Genomic DNA, 15,921 nt, shown 5'->3' with positions numbered 1-15,921 from the left:
ATGAATTAATTTATTGAGTAAAAAATTTGGTTAAATCTAAAAGAGGTGTGTTTTGGACTCAAAAAAACCGCTTGGCTATTATTATTCAGTTTTTTTTATTCCCCTTTTCGTTGGATTGAGCGAGCAGGAGTAACGGGTACAAACGCTCTGGGGAAGCGATAACACGCGTGAACAGGACGTACAATTCCACCGCCTTATCGTCCCACAACGGTGTTTTTTATACTTTTTTTCTCTTAACAACATCAAATCCGTTTTTCGATTTGATTTTTTTTTTGCTTTCAGCTCGAACACAATGTCTGCGTTCTTTGCCGCCATCTTTTTGCTTGGGGTGTGCCTGGCCAACGCCGTCAACTTCACAACCGTCTACGAGTGGCATCAATTTGAATTCATGTGGCCAAATGAACAGATTGGACAAAATTTTAATCCAATCTATATTAATCTTCGATACATGGCTGTTTTTGGAGAAAGGCTATTTCTAAGCCTTGATTCGTCTTTGGGAAATCATCCAGCCACGCTGGTGTGGCTGCCAACGAGCGGCACGTCGACTGCATCTCCAAAGCTTTCTCCTTTCCCTTCCTGGGATTTACACGTAAGTCTCTGAATAAATAAAACTTTTTAGAATAAACTGGGAACATTTGACGTGAAATAAACTCGCATTTAATAAAAAGTATTTCAACAGAGACGAGTCTCGTACTGAATGAGACAAAATTCAGACATCATTCCGTCCAAAAAAATATGTTAAATAATATCATTTCCGTGATTTTTCTTGCTGCTTTTAGAATTTATCGCTAAATATCGATCAATTAGATAAACAACCTAAAATAATATTCTGCTTGAATATAACAACTGTTTTAATTTTTCTTGCCAGAAAGAAAACAACTGTTTCACGATCCAGAATGCCAGAGGTTTAGAAACGGATACTGATGGTCGGTTGTGGGTGCTTGATGATGGTAGCCACATATGTCCGGGCCAACTTTTGATATTCGACCTGGTCAACAACGACAGAGCAGATCGCATTCACCAGTTTCCAGACTCAGTCGTCTCTCATTCATATAATAATAGGTTCCTGCGTGATATCGTGCTGGACAAAACGCCAGACGATTACCTTGCGTACATCATGGACTCAAGATCTGAGCAAATCGACGTTTATAGCCGAAAAATGGACAAATCCTGGTCAGTTAAAACACCAGGGAGAAAATGGTATTCCTTGGCCCTCTCTCCTAACAGGGAAGTGAGGCAGCTGTACCTTGGAAGAGATCATTTCAAAGAACTGTATTCAGTGTCTGTGTCTGAGCTGAAGAATGAAGGCGGAAGCGCTGCTGTGGAATTCATCGGCAGATGGACCGAAAGACCTTACAGAATGCTAATCGACAGCGCTAATGTCTTGTATGCCGCCTTTTACGAACAGAGTTACATCTCGAAATGGAATGTTTCAGAGCCCTTTCTTGAACAGCGATTTTATGAGGTAATATACCTATGCTTAAATTGATTAAATTTTAATTATGCTGCACACGAACGTTAAAAAGCATGCAATTTAAAGAAAAATATTTTTCATGTGGCATTACTTTGACTTTAACGCCCAAATTATTTTTCCTCGTGATTTAATAGTTGATTTTTGAGGCTAACTATCAAATCACTGCACTCTTTTAGGTCGGAGAACTGGGTGTTGAATATCCATTTACTTTTGAGTTGGACACGAACGGCAATTTATGGATGACGGAGCGAAATAAAACTATTATCAATGTGAAAAGGCATAAACTACTCGAGGCTGCAGTCAGCGCGTCTACAGGTAAATAAAATCAAATTGTACTCTCTATCTAGGATAAAATTTTGTGCTTTACCACAAAATATTTATTTCAATATGTGTATAGAAATACTGATTCGCAGCAGTTCTAAAATAAAACCACAGAATATAATCCCCATCATCCTTTCGTTCTGAATCAACCGCTCCTCCCTCTTTAAAAACTAGAGTCAAAAACTTAAATCTGAGTCAATTTCTTCGGGAGATAGACCCGCCAAAAAACGACCAACAGAGTCTAAAATCTCTCTCCCGTTGTTGTTGCTTTCGCAGCCATGACTACGCCTCAAGCAAATGGAACAACATCAGTGACCACGTCTTCTCGGATTCCTGTTTCTAAGACTACGATGAAAAATCCAACAGAAGAGCAAACTCGGCAGAGTTTTACTACGGCTTCTACCCGCCAGCACTCGTCTGCCCCTCCCCTCACAACCTTGACTACAATTTACGCGAATGAAGAGACTACGGAAGTCGTGAAAAGCTTGGAAACTGCTGGTATTGCAGAAGATGATCGCAAATGTCAGTCTTCGAACAAAATTCTGATTTGGTTGCTCGTGTGTTGCTTCAGTTGCTTGGTCTTGTGCGGTATTGTTATTTTGTGGCTGGCCCTGAGGATGAGAAGAATAATGCAAACCTCTTTGAGGCAGAATCCGATGGACAATAATGAGGAAATGTACGTTTTTCCAGGACAGCAAGCACTGAGACTAATATAAATTAACGTGTGTTTTATTTTAATAAATAATTAGTTTATGAAAATATTAGAAATTGATCATAAAGCTTCGTACGGTTTTTTTATTTTTCTATAACAAAATGTTCTATTCTTGTTATGATGTTTTGAGCAAAATAAAAATATATTTATTGCTTTTTCCCTAATTAAACTCTCGTGTTTGCTTTAGCTAATCCATTTATAAGTGTATATTTAGAGATGATGTAATTTTTAAGGAATCATATAACACAGAAGCAATCATCTATTTTTCTAATAAATTAAAATAAATTTGATTTTTTAATTCAACTCGGTGATTGCTCTTTTCAAAATGTTGACATTCTTATCCTTGCAAATTTATTTATACTCTAGCGAACGCCCGACCGCACAAGGAGAGACGGAAAATCACGCGCAAAACGCTCTTCTGGCCGGTGAATACCGTTTAGTAATTAGTAATTAAACAGTAAAAAATATTCATGACTCAGCCAGCGAAAATGGAATAATTTTACGTGAGCTAATTTAGCAATGAATTTATTATTATTATTATTATTATTTTTCGTACCCTTCCGAGCACTGCTTTAGCGGCTCACAATCAGTATACAAACAAGGAAAACCACCGCGAGTTGCCCCAGTGGCCATCCACGTTGCCACCACGAAACCTCGTCCGTGGATTTTACGTGGATGAATTCCACGAACCTATTTTGCCATTTTTTCTAGTGCACTCGTTTGGAAATACTTTCCCTTTCGATATTTGACCATTTTTGAGCAGATTTAGTTTGAATTTTTGGGGTTTTAGGGCAAAATTAACGTCCGTGGAACTCACGTGGATGATCCCCAATTTCCCAAATTGAGTTTTTGAAGCTCTTTTTGTGCCTAAATTATCGGTAAATGAATTAAGTGCTCCTCTAAAGCTATTTCATTTAATTTTTTCTTAATTTTTTTGTAAATTTTACTTCGTGGAAGGGTCTCCGTGGATGCTCCGTGGATGTTCCGCGGACGATCCACGGAACTCCGTGGATGCTCCGTGGAACTTACGTAGATGATCCCCAATTTCACCAGTCATGTTTTTCATTACTCTTTTGTGTCTAAATTATCAGTAAATGAATTTTAAGTGCTCATCCAAAACTAGTTTAGTTGATTTTTTTAAATTTTGTAAAATTCCCCATCGTGGAAAATTTTTCGTGGATGCTCCGTGGAACTCACGTGGATGATCCCCAATTTCCCTAAATCGTGTTTTTAAATCACTTTTTGTGTCTAAAAATTATCGGTAAATGAATTAAGTGCTCCTCCAAAGCTAGATTATTTAATTTTTTATTATTTTTTAAAATTTTACTCCGTGGAAAAGTCTTCGTGGATGCTCCGTGGAACTCACGTGGATGATCCCCAATTTCCCAAAAGCATGTGTTTATAATCAATATATGTGTCTGAATAATAATCGGTAAATGAATTAAGTGCCTCTCCAAAACTATTTTATTTGATTTTTCTTTAAAATTTTGTGTAATTTCACTTCGTGGAAAGGTCTCCGTGGATGCTCCGTGGATGATCCGCGAATGATCCACGGAACTCTCTTAACGCAAAAATGAAAAATAGCATGTATTTGAAGCAAATTGTTCAGTTCATGAGCTGCCCCTTTTCGCTTTTTTAAATTCATTGGTCATGTCATTCTTGTTTAAATTTCTAAATTTTGGAAATTGGTTAAGTGTCCGTGGAGTTTTCGTGGATGAATCCCCGGACACTTAAAACATTTTTGGTTCGTTGGTATTTCCTATAGGTACGTTAAATTGTTAGTATTATTTAATAAACCATCATCAAAGTTAATTGCTAGCTCAGAAAACTCAATATTTCCAAATATATTCCGAAATCTATACTCGCCACCTCGCCAGAATAGCCGCAGCCGTGTTTCAAACTTTTGAAAAGCGCGCGCACTCTTACTGGCCGCAGCAAGCCAATGAGCGCTGCCGCTTGCCTGTTGCTGTTTGTTGACAGACGACCGCGAGCGCGCGGACCGCGGACGCGCGAGCCGAGCGCAACGAAAAAGCCGTTGGACGACGCCGCCGCGTAATTAATGTCAGTTTTCGGCCACAATTTCGCCACTAAGTCGACCAGCAATGTTCTTAAGTCGGTGATTGCAGTGAAATCCGAATCCTGTCCTGTTCAACCCTCCCAGCAAAGATGCCGCAAATCAAAGGTAAGGACTTGGAATTATTTATTTGTTACGTCATGTTCTCGCCGCTGTTTTAAAGTTCAACTACATAAATATAGTTAATTCAGTTGGTTTTAAGCCAATTTGTTCCGTTGTAATTAATTATCTGGCCGTGTTTTTTGCAGACCTGTGCCAGAGGCTGACTTTTTGTGTGACAACAATTCAACTCGAGCAAGCTGTGTCCTGAAACTTTGCGATCCCCACACACTATGTAATGTAATTATTGAAAGGATGTCTGGTTTGCAGCTGAAGTGCAAGATCAATACAAGCTAACAGGTACACCGACACCAAAATTATCATTTTACATATATTTACAATCATCCTTTCTATGTCTGTGTCTGTAGGCTTGTATACTCTGGCTGCGGCAGATCAGGCCGACGATGTCAAGACACGGTCATGGATGGGAAGAGCTTCCAGCACGATGGATTCCAGCCTGCACTGAACTTATGCTGCATTTTCCAGGTAATCAGTTAAATTTTTTGCGCAATAATGAACATGAATACTAACAATTTTAATTTATTTTTCAGTCTTAAATCTGCTGGTGCTATTTATGACTCGGATGGAATCGACGCGACTTCGGAGCTCAAAGACGAATAGCTTACATAATTATGTGACAGGACTTCTGATTGCTGGACCACAACTTTGACGAAGATTGAGTGGTTCATGTGTAATTTTGTTTTTAAGTGAGGCTATTTTTTAGCTAAATTGTTATATTTTATGTATAGAGAATTCATTTTAAGGCTAATAGCTATTGCATACACATACCTGTGTTCACTGTAATGTTGATATTAAAATTAAATTAAATTCCAAACATTATTTTAGTGAATACAGGTATGTGTGCAATAAATTTATGTTGAAGCTGACATTCATTCATTGAATTTTCTTTGCCAGAAACGTTTAGGCAGCTGGAAATTTTAAATTAAATATTTTTGATAGTCATTATAGGATTTAAATTTGCCATTTGTGTAAGCCTTCAGTGTTCGAAGTCGGCGTAGCCGTATATACTTCCAATTTAAATTCCCATTGACTTAAGTCAAGGATTTAATCATGCTATTTTATGGGTTTTAAATAATTTATTTTGATTCTGAGAACCTAAATCAGTTCAGCCAATCTCCGTAGAAACATGGAAATAATATTTTTATCAAATCTGACGTTTCGAAGGGGATTTGCTAGACTGACTTTTGCTTTTAGTACATCAAATCAAATCAATTAAAGGGTTTTGAATGCAGAGCGGTAAGATCGTGTGTCTTTATTTTCTCAATCTTATTTTCTCAATTAAAAGAAACAGCTGGCACCATTTTTCGGGAGCATTATTACACTAAGGGGTTTTCGAAGCGTGTGAATGTTAAAATTTTTAAGCGTTCTTAATTAATTTTCTTGTTTCTCATAACTTTATTGACACTACTGTAAATTGATAAAAATTCTCTGTATTGATCTATTGTTACTGTACATGTATTGTGTCATCTTTTTGTAATCAAAATTGTATAATAATAAATAAATAAAAAAATTTAAAATACAAATAAATGAATTTTATTTGCGATATTATTACCCAGAAAAATGAAACAATATCCACGAAAAATCCCCAGCGATTCCACGTAGCCGTTCCACGGGGAATCTCCATAGATCATCCCCGTGGAATCTTCATAGACTATCCCCGTGGAATCTTCATAGATCATCCACGTGGATACCACGTATTTCGGGCGGACAATTTCTACGGGGAATCCACGTGGACCATCCACGTGGTTTCCACGTGGGATCCGTGGATCATCCACGTAGGATCCCCGTGGAGTCCACGTGGAATGGCCACTGGGGTGATATCAAACGCTCTCTCTATCGCAGTGGCCCGAGCAGTTCATCTGCATGCGCGGTGAAGCAGAAAAATGGTGAACCATTTATTTTTTTTTCTATGTGCACGAAAATGCCTTTTGAATCTGGTATAAAACACGGACTAAAAACATATTTATTTAGAACGTGAGCCCGAGTAAATTTGCGACTAAAAATTATCACGCGATATGACGTCATTTCCGACCTCCGACCCGACGAGTTATCAAAAGTAAAATCGCTATTTAGATGCTCTCTCAACGTCGACAAGGCAGCGTCTCGGCTCAGCTGACACTTGGAGAGCGGTTTTTGCTGCATTCAAGGTAAAGAAAAGGTTTCGTGTTGATCTCTTTTATTGCAACTCTTTGCTTTTGGGTTAAAAATTGAAAATTCAGCTCAGCGCAAAATCGAACTATTTTTTACCATTGAATTTTTTAAATAAAGATTTTTAGACATTTAACAGATAGGTATATAGAAGAAATGAATTTATTTAATTTTGAACCCGAAAATTGAGATATTGCTTCGGTTAAATCTGAAGGAGGAGTGAAGACTAATTTTTTTTTATTAATTTCTGGACACAAAATCGGCTTCAGTTTATTTTATCGTGATATTTTCATTGGATTGAGCGACCGTGAGAAACGGGTGCAAGTTCACTGGGGAAGCGATAACGCGCGCGAACAGGACGTGCAGATCGAGCGCTTATCGTCCAACAGCGCGGATTTTATTCATTCGTTCTCTTACTCAATCGAGACAACAAAAATTGCACGAGCCATATTAATGTTTGAAGCCGCAAACAGATGGCGCCACCGTATACTCTGTTAAAAATTTTAATTTAAAGGCACTTCCGCTGCGATTTCAGACTCAATCCTAATCCTGCTCCAGTACATTCGTATGCTTTCTTCTAACGTGCTGAAATCCAAAATCAGTCCAGCCATTCACCGTAGACTCGTTAGAAAATATTTTATGTTTCGAAAAATATATATTTTCACGATTCTGATCTCTCGATATCGGCGCTTGATATCTATAATTGATGATAACTTCCTTTTTGAGTGTTTGTTGAGCAAAACATTAACAAAAAATTAATAACAATTTAGGGGAAAAGCAGTGATGAAATATGTTTTACTTACGTTTTTCAATTTGATTTGTTTTTGCTTTCAGCTCGAACACAATGTTCTTTGCGGCCATCCTTTTGCACGGCCTGTGCCTGGCAAACGCCGTCAACTTCACAACCGTCTACGAGTGGGACGAATTCGATTTCATCTGGCCATCAGGAGCGGACAGTTCACACGGACAGATCAAACAGAATTTTAAATCATCGAAAGTTTATCTTGATTACATGGCTGTTTTTGGAGAAAGGCTGTTCCTCAGCATTGAAACGCAATCCGCAGTTCCCGCCACTTTGGTGTGGCTACCAACGAGTGGAGCTTCGACTGCAACTCCAAAGCTTGCTCCTTTCCCTTCCTGGAATTTACACGTAAATCTCTACTGATTGAAAATACTAATTTATGTTATACCATATTAGAATAAGTTGAGAAACTTTGACGTGAAATAAAATTGCATATTATAAATAATATTTTTACAGTTATGACGTCTAAAATGTCGTACAAATTCTCAAATTAATGCGTTTCTGAGGAAAACTCTTAGACTTTGAACCTTCACTCCTTTGAGTTTTTAGTGAAAATAAAAATTTACATAACAGCAAATTTCAGTGACGTGTTCCACGCAAAATTATACAGTTGGAAAAATTAGAAAAAGTTCTTTTAACTTTTGTAGTAGTCTGGTACTGAGCGACACAAGGGAGAGTTCATTAAGTCGGAAAAATCATTTTTTATTAATTTAAGTAGTTAATTAATTTCCTTGTTGCTGCTTTTATAATAATTTTCATCACTTTTAATATCGATTAATTAATAAAAAAAAATCGATATAATAGTCTGCTTACATTAATAGTAACTGTTTTTCTTATTTGTCTTGCCAGGAAAAAGACAACTGCGATTCTATCCAGTGGGCCAAAGGTATGGAAACGGACACCGATGGACGGTTGTGGGTGCTAGATGACGGTAACAAGAAATGTGCGGGCAAACTTTGGATATTCAACCTGGTCAACAACGACACAACCGAGCGCGTTTACCAGTTCCCGGATACAGTCGTCTCTCATTCATTTGATAAAAGGTGGCTGCATGATATCGTGCTGGATAAAACGCAAGACGATTACCTTGCGTACATCACGCAAGTTTCTTCTGAGAATATCATCGTTTATAGCCGTAAAACGGAAAATTCCTGGTCAGTCAAAATACCAGGGGTACGTATTTCTACTTTGGCCCTCTCTACTAAAAGTGAAGCGAGGCAGTTGTACCTTGGAAGATATGGTTCCAAAGAACTGTACTCGGTGTCGGTGTCTGAGCTGAAGAAAGAAGGCGGAAACGCTACTGGGAGATTAATCGGCAAATGGACTGCAAGACCTTACAGAATGCTAATCGACAGCGCCAATGTCTTGTATGCCGCCTTTAACTACCAGAGTTACACCTCTAAAAGGAATAATTCGACACCCTTTCACGAGGAGCGATTTCATGAGGTAAAAATTTCCTTTTAAAAACTGAAATTTTGGTGCTGCCTAACAAATGTTCTGCAAAATGGAGAAAAATGTTTAACAGAATAAAAGATCTATAGTTTTATTATGTCACGAAAATTTTTTATCGTGATTTCTAACACGGACGCCCTTTTTAAACATTGAAACAATTATTGGTGAACCCTTTTTTACAATCTGCTACTGTTACACAGGCAAATTTTGGTGGAAATTTAATTAACGTAATTATATAAAAGTCTCCTTTTATACCCGATAATTTATACTTTGTTGGGCTAACAATATAAAATCACTGCACTCTTTTAGGTCGGACAACTGGGTGCTGGATATCCATTTACTTTTGCCTTGGACGCGAACGGCAGTTTCTGGATGACGGAGAGAAATGAAACTGAATTTGGGATTAGGCATAAACTACTCAAGGCTGAAGTCGGCGCAAGATCTTATTTATACAACACATCCACAGGTAAATGAAATCCTAGAGCATAAAACGATAAATATAAATGCTATTCAATGTTATTTATTGAAATTCATTTAAACTTTAAAATATCAAATACTGATTTTCAAACCTCATAAAATATTGTTGATTTCAAGTACGGAAAAATAGACAATATTCTGGTTTGAGCTAAAAATTTTAATCGTTAATTTATTTGTATTTTTTCACTGAGAGACGAGGAAGAAAAAGTTGTCATTATGCCATGTTTTTTATAATTCAGTTCTCTTGGATACATTATTGCAATATTTTCCCTCCTTATTAAGATTCAAAATATTAGAATTATCAAAAATTCTGAGTTGTTACTTAAATCTGTTTCGCGTTTTGTTGGAATTTGTTTGATAAAAGCTTTCACCAGTTAATTATGTTAATTTAAGATTTTTTTAAAAAAAAAAGACACCAAAGTGTATAAAGAAAGTGACGCGCGTAAGAAATGTGCTCGGCTGCAGCACTACGCTGCTTTTTTCCCTTTTTTCCCTATACTGGCCATGTTAAATACCCTCGCGTGATCGCTCCTCAAAGCGCTCTGACTGGACAAAAAATATTTCGTCGGTACCAATGGGAAGCCGACGAGTTAAACTATTACACATTTTAGAACAAAAAACGAAAAACGAATCGATTTTGAGAAATTAGCGCATGCATTTCATGCTCATGCTCTTTCCGGCGAGAGGTTCTGGTCACGTGACGCGGGCGAGCGCGCTGATTGGTTGCTGGTCGCTTCCACTTTTAGCGCGCAAAGTGTCACTTATTGACGCCGCTTACTGTGGGCGAGTGTGCCAAAAGTGGGAGCGACCAGCAATAACCGATATTATTATTGATATAATGTTATGTTGGCACGCCACTAGTTGGCAGCCCTGCGGTAAATAAAAGCTTCAGTTAAACAATGATGCTGAATAAGGGAACACACTCGTTTAATTGTTTCTCCCTTATAAGCCTAAAATCATACTAAGAATCAGTCTGGACGTCCGACGAAGGAATCCGGACAACAGCGGCGAATCTCTCAAATAAGATTAGCAGCCGCTGTATCAATTGGCGACGAGGATTACCGTGATAAATCGCGGTAAAAAAGATCATCACGTGAGTGCAGCATGGCTACAGAACCGGCGAGCATGGCCGACGCGTCTCATCAAAGGCCCGCTTTTGTCTACAATGACAAGCCTCGTATTCAGGCGTTTGACCCGAACGAGGACATGAGCTTTCAGGACTACATGCAAAGGTGGGATATGTACTTTCGCTCGCGCCGCATCACAGCCCCCGAAGACAAACGAAATATCTTTGTCGACAACCAAGACGCGAAAACCTTTCGTGTCATTTTGAAACTCAGCGCGGGTAAGCCGATTGCTGAGATGTCGTTCGACGACCTGACTTCGAGACTGGCCGTGTACTACCAACGGGTAGAACCTAAGCGCATCGTTTACCAAGACAAGTTCTTCAGGAGGTTCCAGAAGGCGGGAGAACCGACCGCCGAGTTTATTGCGGACCTTGTTGAGCTAAGCGCGCGTGCCGGCTTCGACGATGACGACCTTAGGGACCTGTTCCTGGTGCCGAAAATCATTTCAGGACTCAGCGACGACGTGATTCGGCAGAAGCTGCTGACGGAAGACGACGACAAGCTGACTTTCAAGTATGTAACGTCCTTCATCACAGCACACGAGCAGGCGGCAGCAAGTGCCAAATCCCTCTCGCATCCGGCTGTTAAAGAGGTCCTTAAAGTTGGGCCTTCTCGGAACAAGAAAAATTGGCAAAAGGGCAATGAGAAGAAAAAGACTGACAAGGAGCAGTCTGACAAATCAGCCACAGAAGCCAAACTCGTGTGCCACACGTGCGGAAAAGCCGGACACACGAGACCAAACTGTAAATTTAAGAATGAGAAATGCCACACTTGCAGCAAAAGAGGACACCTAGCGGCGGTGTGCCGTGCCCAATCGCAGAGGTCAAGTACAAACTATGTCCAGGGTGACTCCGGCGAAGAGGGGGAGGAAGCAGAGGCAGTGGTAAATTATCTACTGCAAATGCAGGGCGTTAGGGATGAGGAAGCTGCTACCCAGAAGGTGCACCTGAGCATCAAGGTAAACAAGAAGAGGCTGAAGCTTGAGGTGGACAGTGGAGCCACCTACTCGCTGATTGGCTGGTCTACTTTTGAGGAGTTTTTCCCAAATAAAGCAGCTCTCCGTCCTAGCTCAGTGAAGATGACGGCGTGGGGTCAGAAGAATGAGATCCAAGCCGCTGGTAAGGTTTCCCTCCACCTTGAACCCAAAGGACTGCCACCCTGTGACCTCGACTTGCTGATTATGAGCCAGGATGGGCCCTCTCTGCTGGGAAGAAACTGGTTTGCTCCGCTGGGCATTAAGGTTACGGTTCCAGGGTTGAAGGTGCAGAAGGCGGTCCCAGCTTTGAAGGTGCCGCAGGTCTTGAAGATGACATCTGTACCACCTGAGTTCCAAGACATGGAAGAAGTTTTCCGCCCTGAGCTAGGGAAGTTTAAGGGTCCGCCAGTGCACATTCCCTTGAAGAAGAACGTCGAGCCTGTGCGGCTGCCGGCTCGAGTTGTGCCTTATGGGCTGCAGGAAAGGGCCTCTGAAGTGATTCGAGCCTTGGAGAAGAACCAAGTGCTGAAGAAGGTCGTGTTCAGCAGCTGGGCCACGCCCGTGGTCTGGGTTAAGAAAGGTGATGGAACCTTGCGACTGTGTGCCGACTTTAGCGCCACAGTAAATCCTGCGTGCGAGTCGGCGTCAACCCCAATTCCTAGTGTGGATGACTTGCTGGTGCAACTGAAACCTGGATATTTCTTTACGAAGCTGGATCTTCTGGACGCCTTCCTTCAACTTGAAGTTGATGACGAGTCCGCCCAGGTGCTGACGATCAACACACACTTGGGCCTGTTCCAGTTCAAGAGACTCCCGCCAGGTTTGTCGGTTTGCCCTGCTATTTTTCAGAATACCATCAAGTCTCTCGTCTCTCATTTAAGGGGAGTGTTCGTTTATTTTGACGATCTGCTCCTCTTTGCCGAATCCCAAGAAAAGCTGACGGATCTTACGAGAAAAGTCCTCCAAGTTTTCTTGTCCAAGGGTCTTCGAGTCAAACTAAGCAAGTGCTGTTTTGGTGTTCCAGAGCTTCAGTATCTGGGGTTCCGTATGACGCCAAAAGGAATCTTGCCGACCGAGGATAAGCTCCGAGCGGTGCGAGAGATGCCCAAGATTCAAAGCAAAGATGACTTGATGGCTTACCTTGGGTTTGTGAACTATTACGATAGGTTCATCAGGAACAAGGCGTCAATCTTGGCCCCTGTTTACAGGCTGCTCAAGAAAAACGTCGTGTTTGTCTGGTCAGAAGAGTGCCAGCAGGCTGTTGAAGAAGTCCAGCACTGCCTTTTGGGTGCCTTCGCCTTGACGTACTACGACTCTCAGAAGGACGTGCGGATCTCGTGTGACGCAAGTAGGCGAGGCCTGGGAGCTGTCCTTAGCCATGTGAGTGCGGATGGAAGAGAAGAAGTTCCAATCTTATTCATTTCACGCACCTTGCAGAAAGCTGAGAAAAACTACTCCCAAGTAGAGCTGGAAGCGCTCGCAGTTGTGTGGAGCGTCAGGAAGCTAAAGAAGTATGTATGGGGCAGGCATTTCCAAATTGTGACTGACCATAAGCCCCTGATTAGCATCTTTGGGAAAGGACACCCAATTTCTGAGGATTTGACCTCAAAATTAGTCCGCTATTGTATCTTTTTGCGGGACTACGACTTTGAAATCCTTTTCAAACCGGGGAAACAGCACTCAAACGCAGATGCGCTTTCCAGACTGCCCCTGCCCGGTGAGGAGGACTGCGAGGAGCAGATGGAAGCCCCCGCCATCGCCTTCATGAACGTGGTTGATGGGGCCAAGTTTTTGTCAATTGACGAGCTGCAGAAGGCAACGTCTGAAGATGACAGTTTGCTCGCATTGAAAAACTACCTCCTCAAAGGTATGGGCCCGCAATCTCTTCCAGTCGCCTTCGCCGAATACAAGAAACGCTGGTCGAGGCTGAAATACTCAAATGGAATTTTGACTTTTTCAGACCGGGCAGTTATTCCCACTGCTCTACGTCCCCAAGTTCTTGCCCTGCTACACCTCAATCACTTCGGACAGTCTAAAATGAAGAGTCTGGCGAGGCAATTCTTCTATTGGCCGAATATGGACGAGCACATCGAAGATATTAGCCGAAACTGCCAGCCGTGTTCGTTATTCAACCGAGCCCCTCCGAAAGCGCCTGTCATCCCCTGGTCAGTGCCCAATCGTGCCTGGAGCAGAGTCCACCTGGATTTTCTAGAGGTGAAGCGTGGCAAAACATTCATTGTCGCCGCAGATGGCTTGTCAGGCTGGCTCGACGCCGAACAAACCCGAGGTATGAATGCTGACACGGTGATTCGTTACTGTCGTCGGCTTTTCCGAGTGCAAGGACTATGTGACACCCTGGTCTGTGACAACGGTCCAGCCTTTCGCGCGGACACATTCAAGAAATTCTGCGCTCAAAATGGAGTAAACCTGATTTTCTCCCCACCATACAGCCCTCAAACAAATGGAGTCGCAGAACGTGGAGTACAAACTGTAAAGAACTTCCTGAAAAAGATTCCAGAGGCTGAGTGGCCAGCTAAAATTGATAGTTTCTTGCTGGGCCACAATTCAACTCCTCATTCGTCCACTGGAATTGCACCTGCTGAGTTCAACTTGGGACGCAGACCTCTAACAATTCTTTCCAAGTCACAGGTTCCATTGATCCACAGAGACAAAACAGTTGCCCGAGAAGAGAAAATGCTGGAAGCCCTCCCAAAGCAGCCTAAACCACCTGAGCAGCCTCACCGAGTCGCTGTCCGGAGTTATCGGGACCCCAAACAGAAGTGGGAGCAAGCGAAGCTGGTGAGAATGCTTGGACCAAGGCGAATTCTGGCAGAAACAGCAGACGGCACTATCCAGAGACACCTGGACCAAGTGAAGCTCCACCGAGGCCCATTCGAGCCGCTAGTCGAGCAAGACCTCGTGCCGACTCCGGTCGAAGTCGAGTTGTCTTCTCCGGAGCCACCAGACAGATCATCCTCTCAATCAAGGGGGGAGAATCCAGAGAGAGCGGAAAAGCCACCTCCTGTTGCTGGATCTGAGCAGGTACCTGAGGCGCCAAATCCTGCCACACCCAGAGCCAGCATGGAGCTGCCGGCGCCGTCTCCGAGGAAGTCGGCGAGAGTGAAACAGATGCCAAAGAGGTACGAAGACTTTGTGATGACTTAAACATTTTCAGTTTAGTGATTCAAGCCAAAAGTGAAAAGTGAATTTAAAATTAATTAATTGTTAAGCAAGAAAAACCTCAAGATAAATTTTGTGATCTCCATTGCATTGTAAGTCAAGCCATCACTCAAGACTATAAATGATGTAATTTATTTCGTGATATTTTCCCTATCAGTCAAATTCCTGATCTCCTCAATTCAAAAAATTTGATGTCTCAAAGGGGGAGGATTTGATATAATGTTATGTTGGCACGCCACTAGTTGGCAGCCCTGCGGTAAATAAAAGCTTCAGTTAAACAATGATGCTGAATAAGGGAACACACTCGTTTAATTGTTTCTCCCTTATAAGCCTAAAATCATACTAAGAATCAGTCTGGACGTCCGACGAAGGAATCCGGACAACAGCGGCGAATCTCTCAAATAAGATTAGCAGCCGCTGTATCAATTATCAATCTGAGCGAGTTCCCCGAGTCAGTTTCTTGGGAAGACCAAACACTGCCCACAAAGTCTAATCTCTTTCTCTTATCTGATCCTTTTGCAGACTTGCCATTGCGTGGCTGACCCTGAGGATGAGAAGAATGCAAAACTCTTTCAGGCACATTTCAATGGACAACTTCGTTTTCCCGGACAGCAAACAGTCTTTTACTGAGACTATTATATACAATAAAGTGTGTTGCAATTTAGTTTTGGGTTGGTTAAAAAAAAACAGAGAGATGAACATAGCGCTTTTTATGGTTTATCGCCTTTTTCAACAAAATAATCTTTTATTTGTAAGAATAATTCAAGGCAAATAAAATATTGCATTTTATATTTTTCTGTTCGTTTTTCTTATCGCATCCTTTTTTAAATCTAGAGACGATGGTCATCTTAAAAAATTCTATTCAATAATTAATAATTAATTATCAAATAAAAGCTTGAAAGAATTTCTCTATAGTTTTGCCACATATTCTTAAAAAAAATGACAATTTGCTGGCAATTTTATTCCCCTTGCACTTTGCTATTCCATTCATAGAGTCTCTGCTGGTGGCCGCCTCTATTTCTTCTCGCTGTGAAACGCAATAATAAAGGACTCTTATT

General features: G+C 41.3%; 1 protein-coding gene and 1 long non-coding RNA gene across 2 annotated transcripts; both read left to right on the top strand.

Moving 5' to 3' along the window:
* The first annotated feature begins 4,515 nt into the window (after positions 1 to 4,515).
* LOC135936274 (uncharacterized) lies at positions 4,516 to 6,211 on the top strand. The gene is made up of 4 exons (XR_010574303.1): positions 4,516 to 4,689; positions 4,830 to 4,980; positions 5,049 to 5,166; positions 5,232 to 6,211. It is a non-coding gene; the product is annotated as an uncharacterized LOC135936274 (long non-coding RNA).
* Positions 6,212 to 6,802: 591 nt separating this feature from the next.
* Positions 6,803 to 15,657, top strand: LOC135936773 (major royal jelly protein 1-like). Its single transcript, XM_065479723.1, has 5 exons — positions 6,803 to 6,848; positions 7,684 to 7,999; positions 8,501 to 9,097; positions 9,413 to 9,569; positions 15,386 to 15,657. Exons 2-5 carry the CDS (start codon positions 7,694 to 7,696, stop codon positions 15,403 to 15,405), a joined length of 1,080 nt encoding a protein of 359 aa, XP_065335795.1. The 5' UTR covers positions 6,803 to 6,848; positions 7,684 to 7,693; the 3' UTR covers positions 15,406 to 15,657.
* Positions 15,658 to 15,921: the final 264 nt, after the last annotated feature.

Source organism: Cloeon dipterum, chromosome 2 (assembly GCF_949628265.1).
Source record: "Cloeon dipterum chromosome 2, ieCloDipt1.1, whole genome shotgun sequence".
Taxonomy (NCBI): domain Eukaryota; kingdom Metazoa; phylum Arthropoda; class Insecta; order Ephemeroptera; family Baetidae; genus Cloeon; species Cloeon dipterum.
This window is presented reverse-complemented; position numbering and strand designations above follow the sequence as displayed.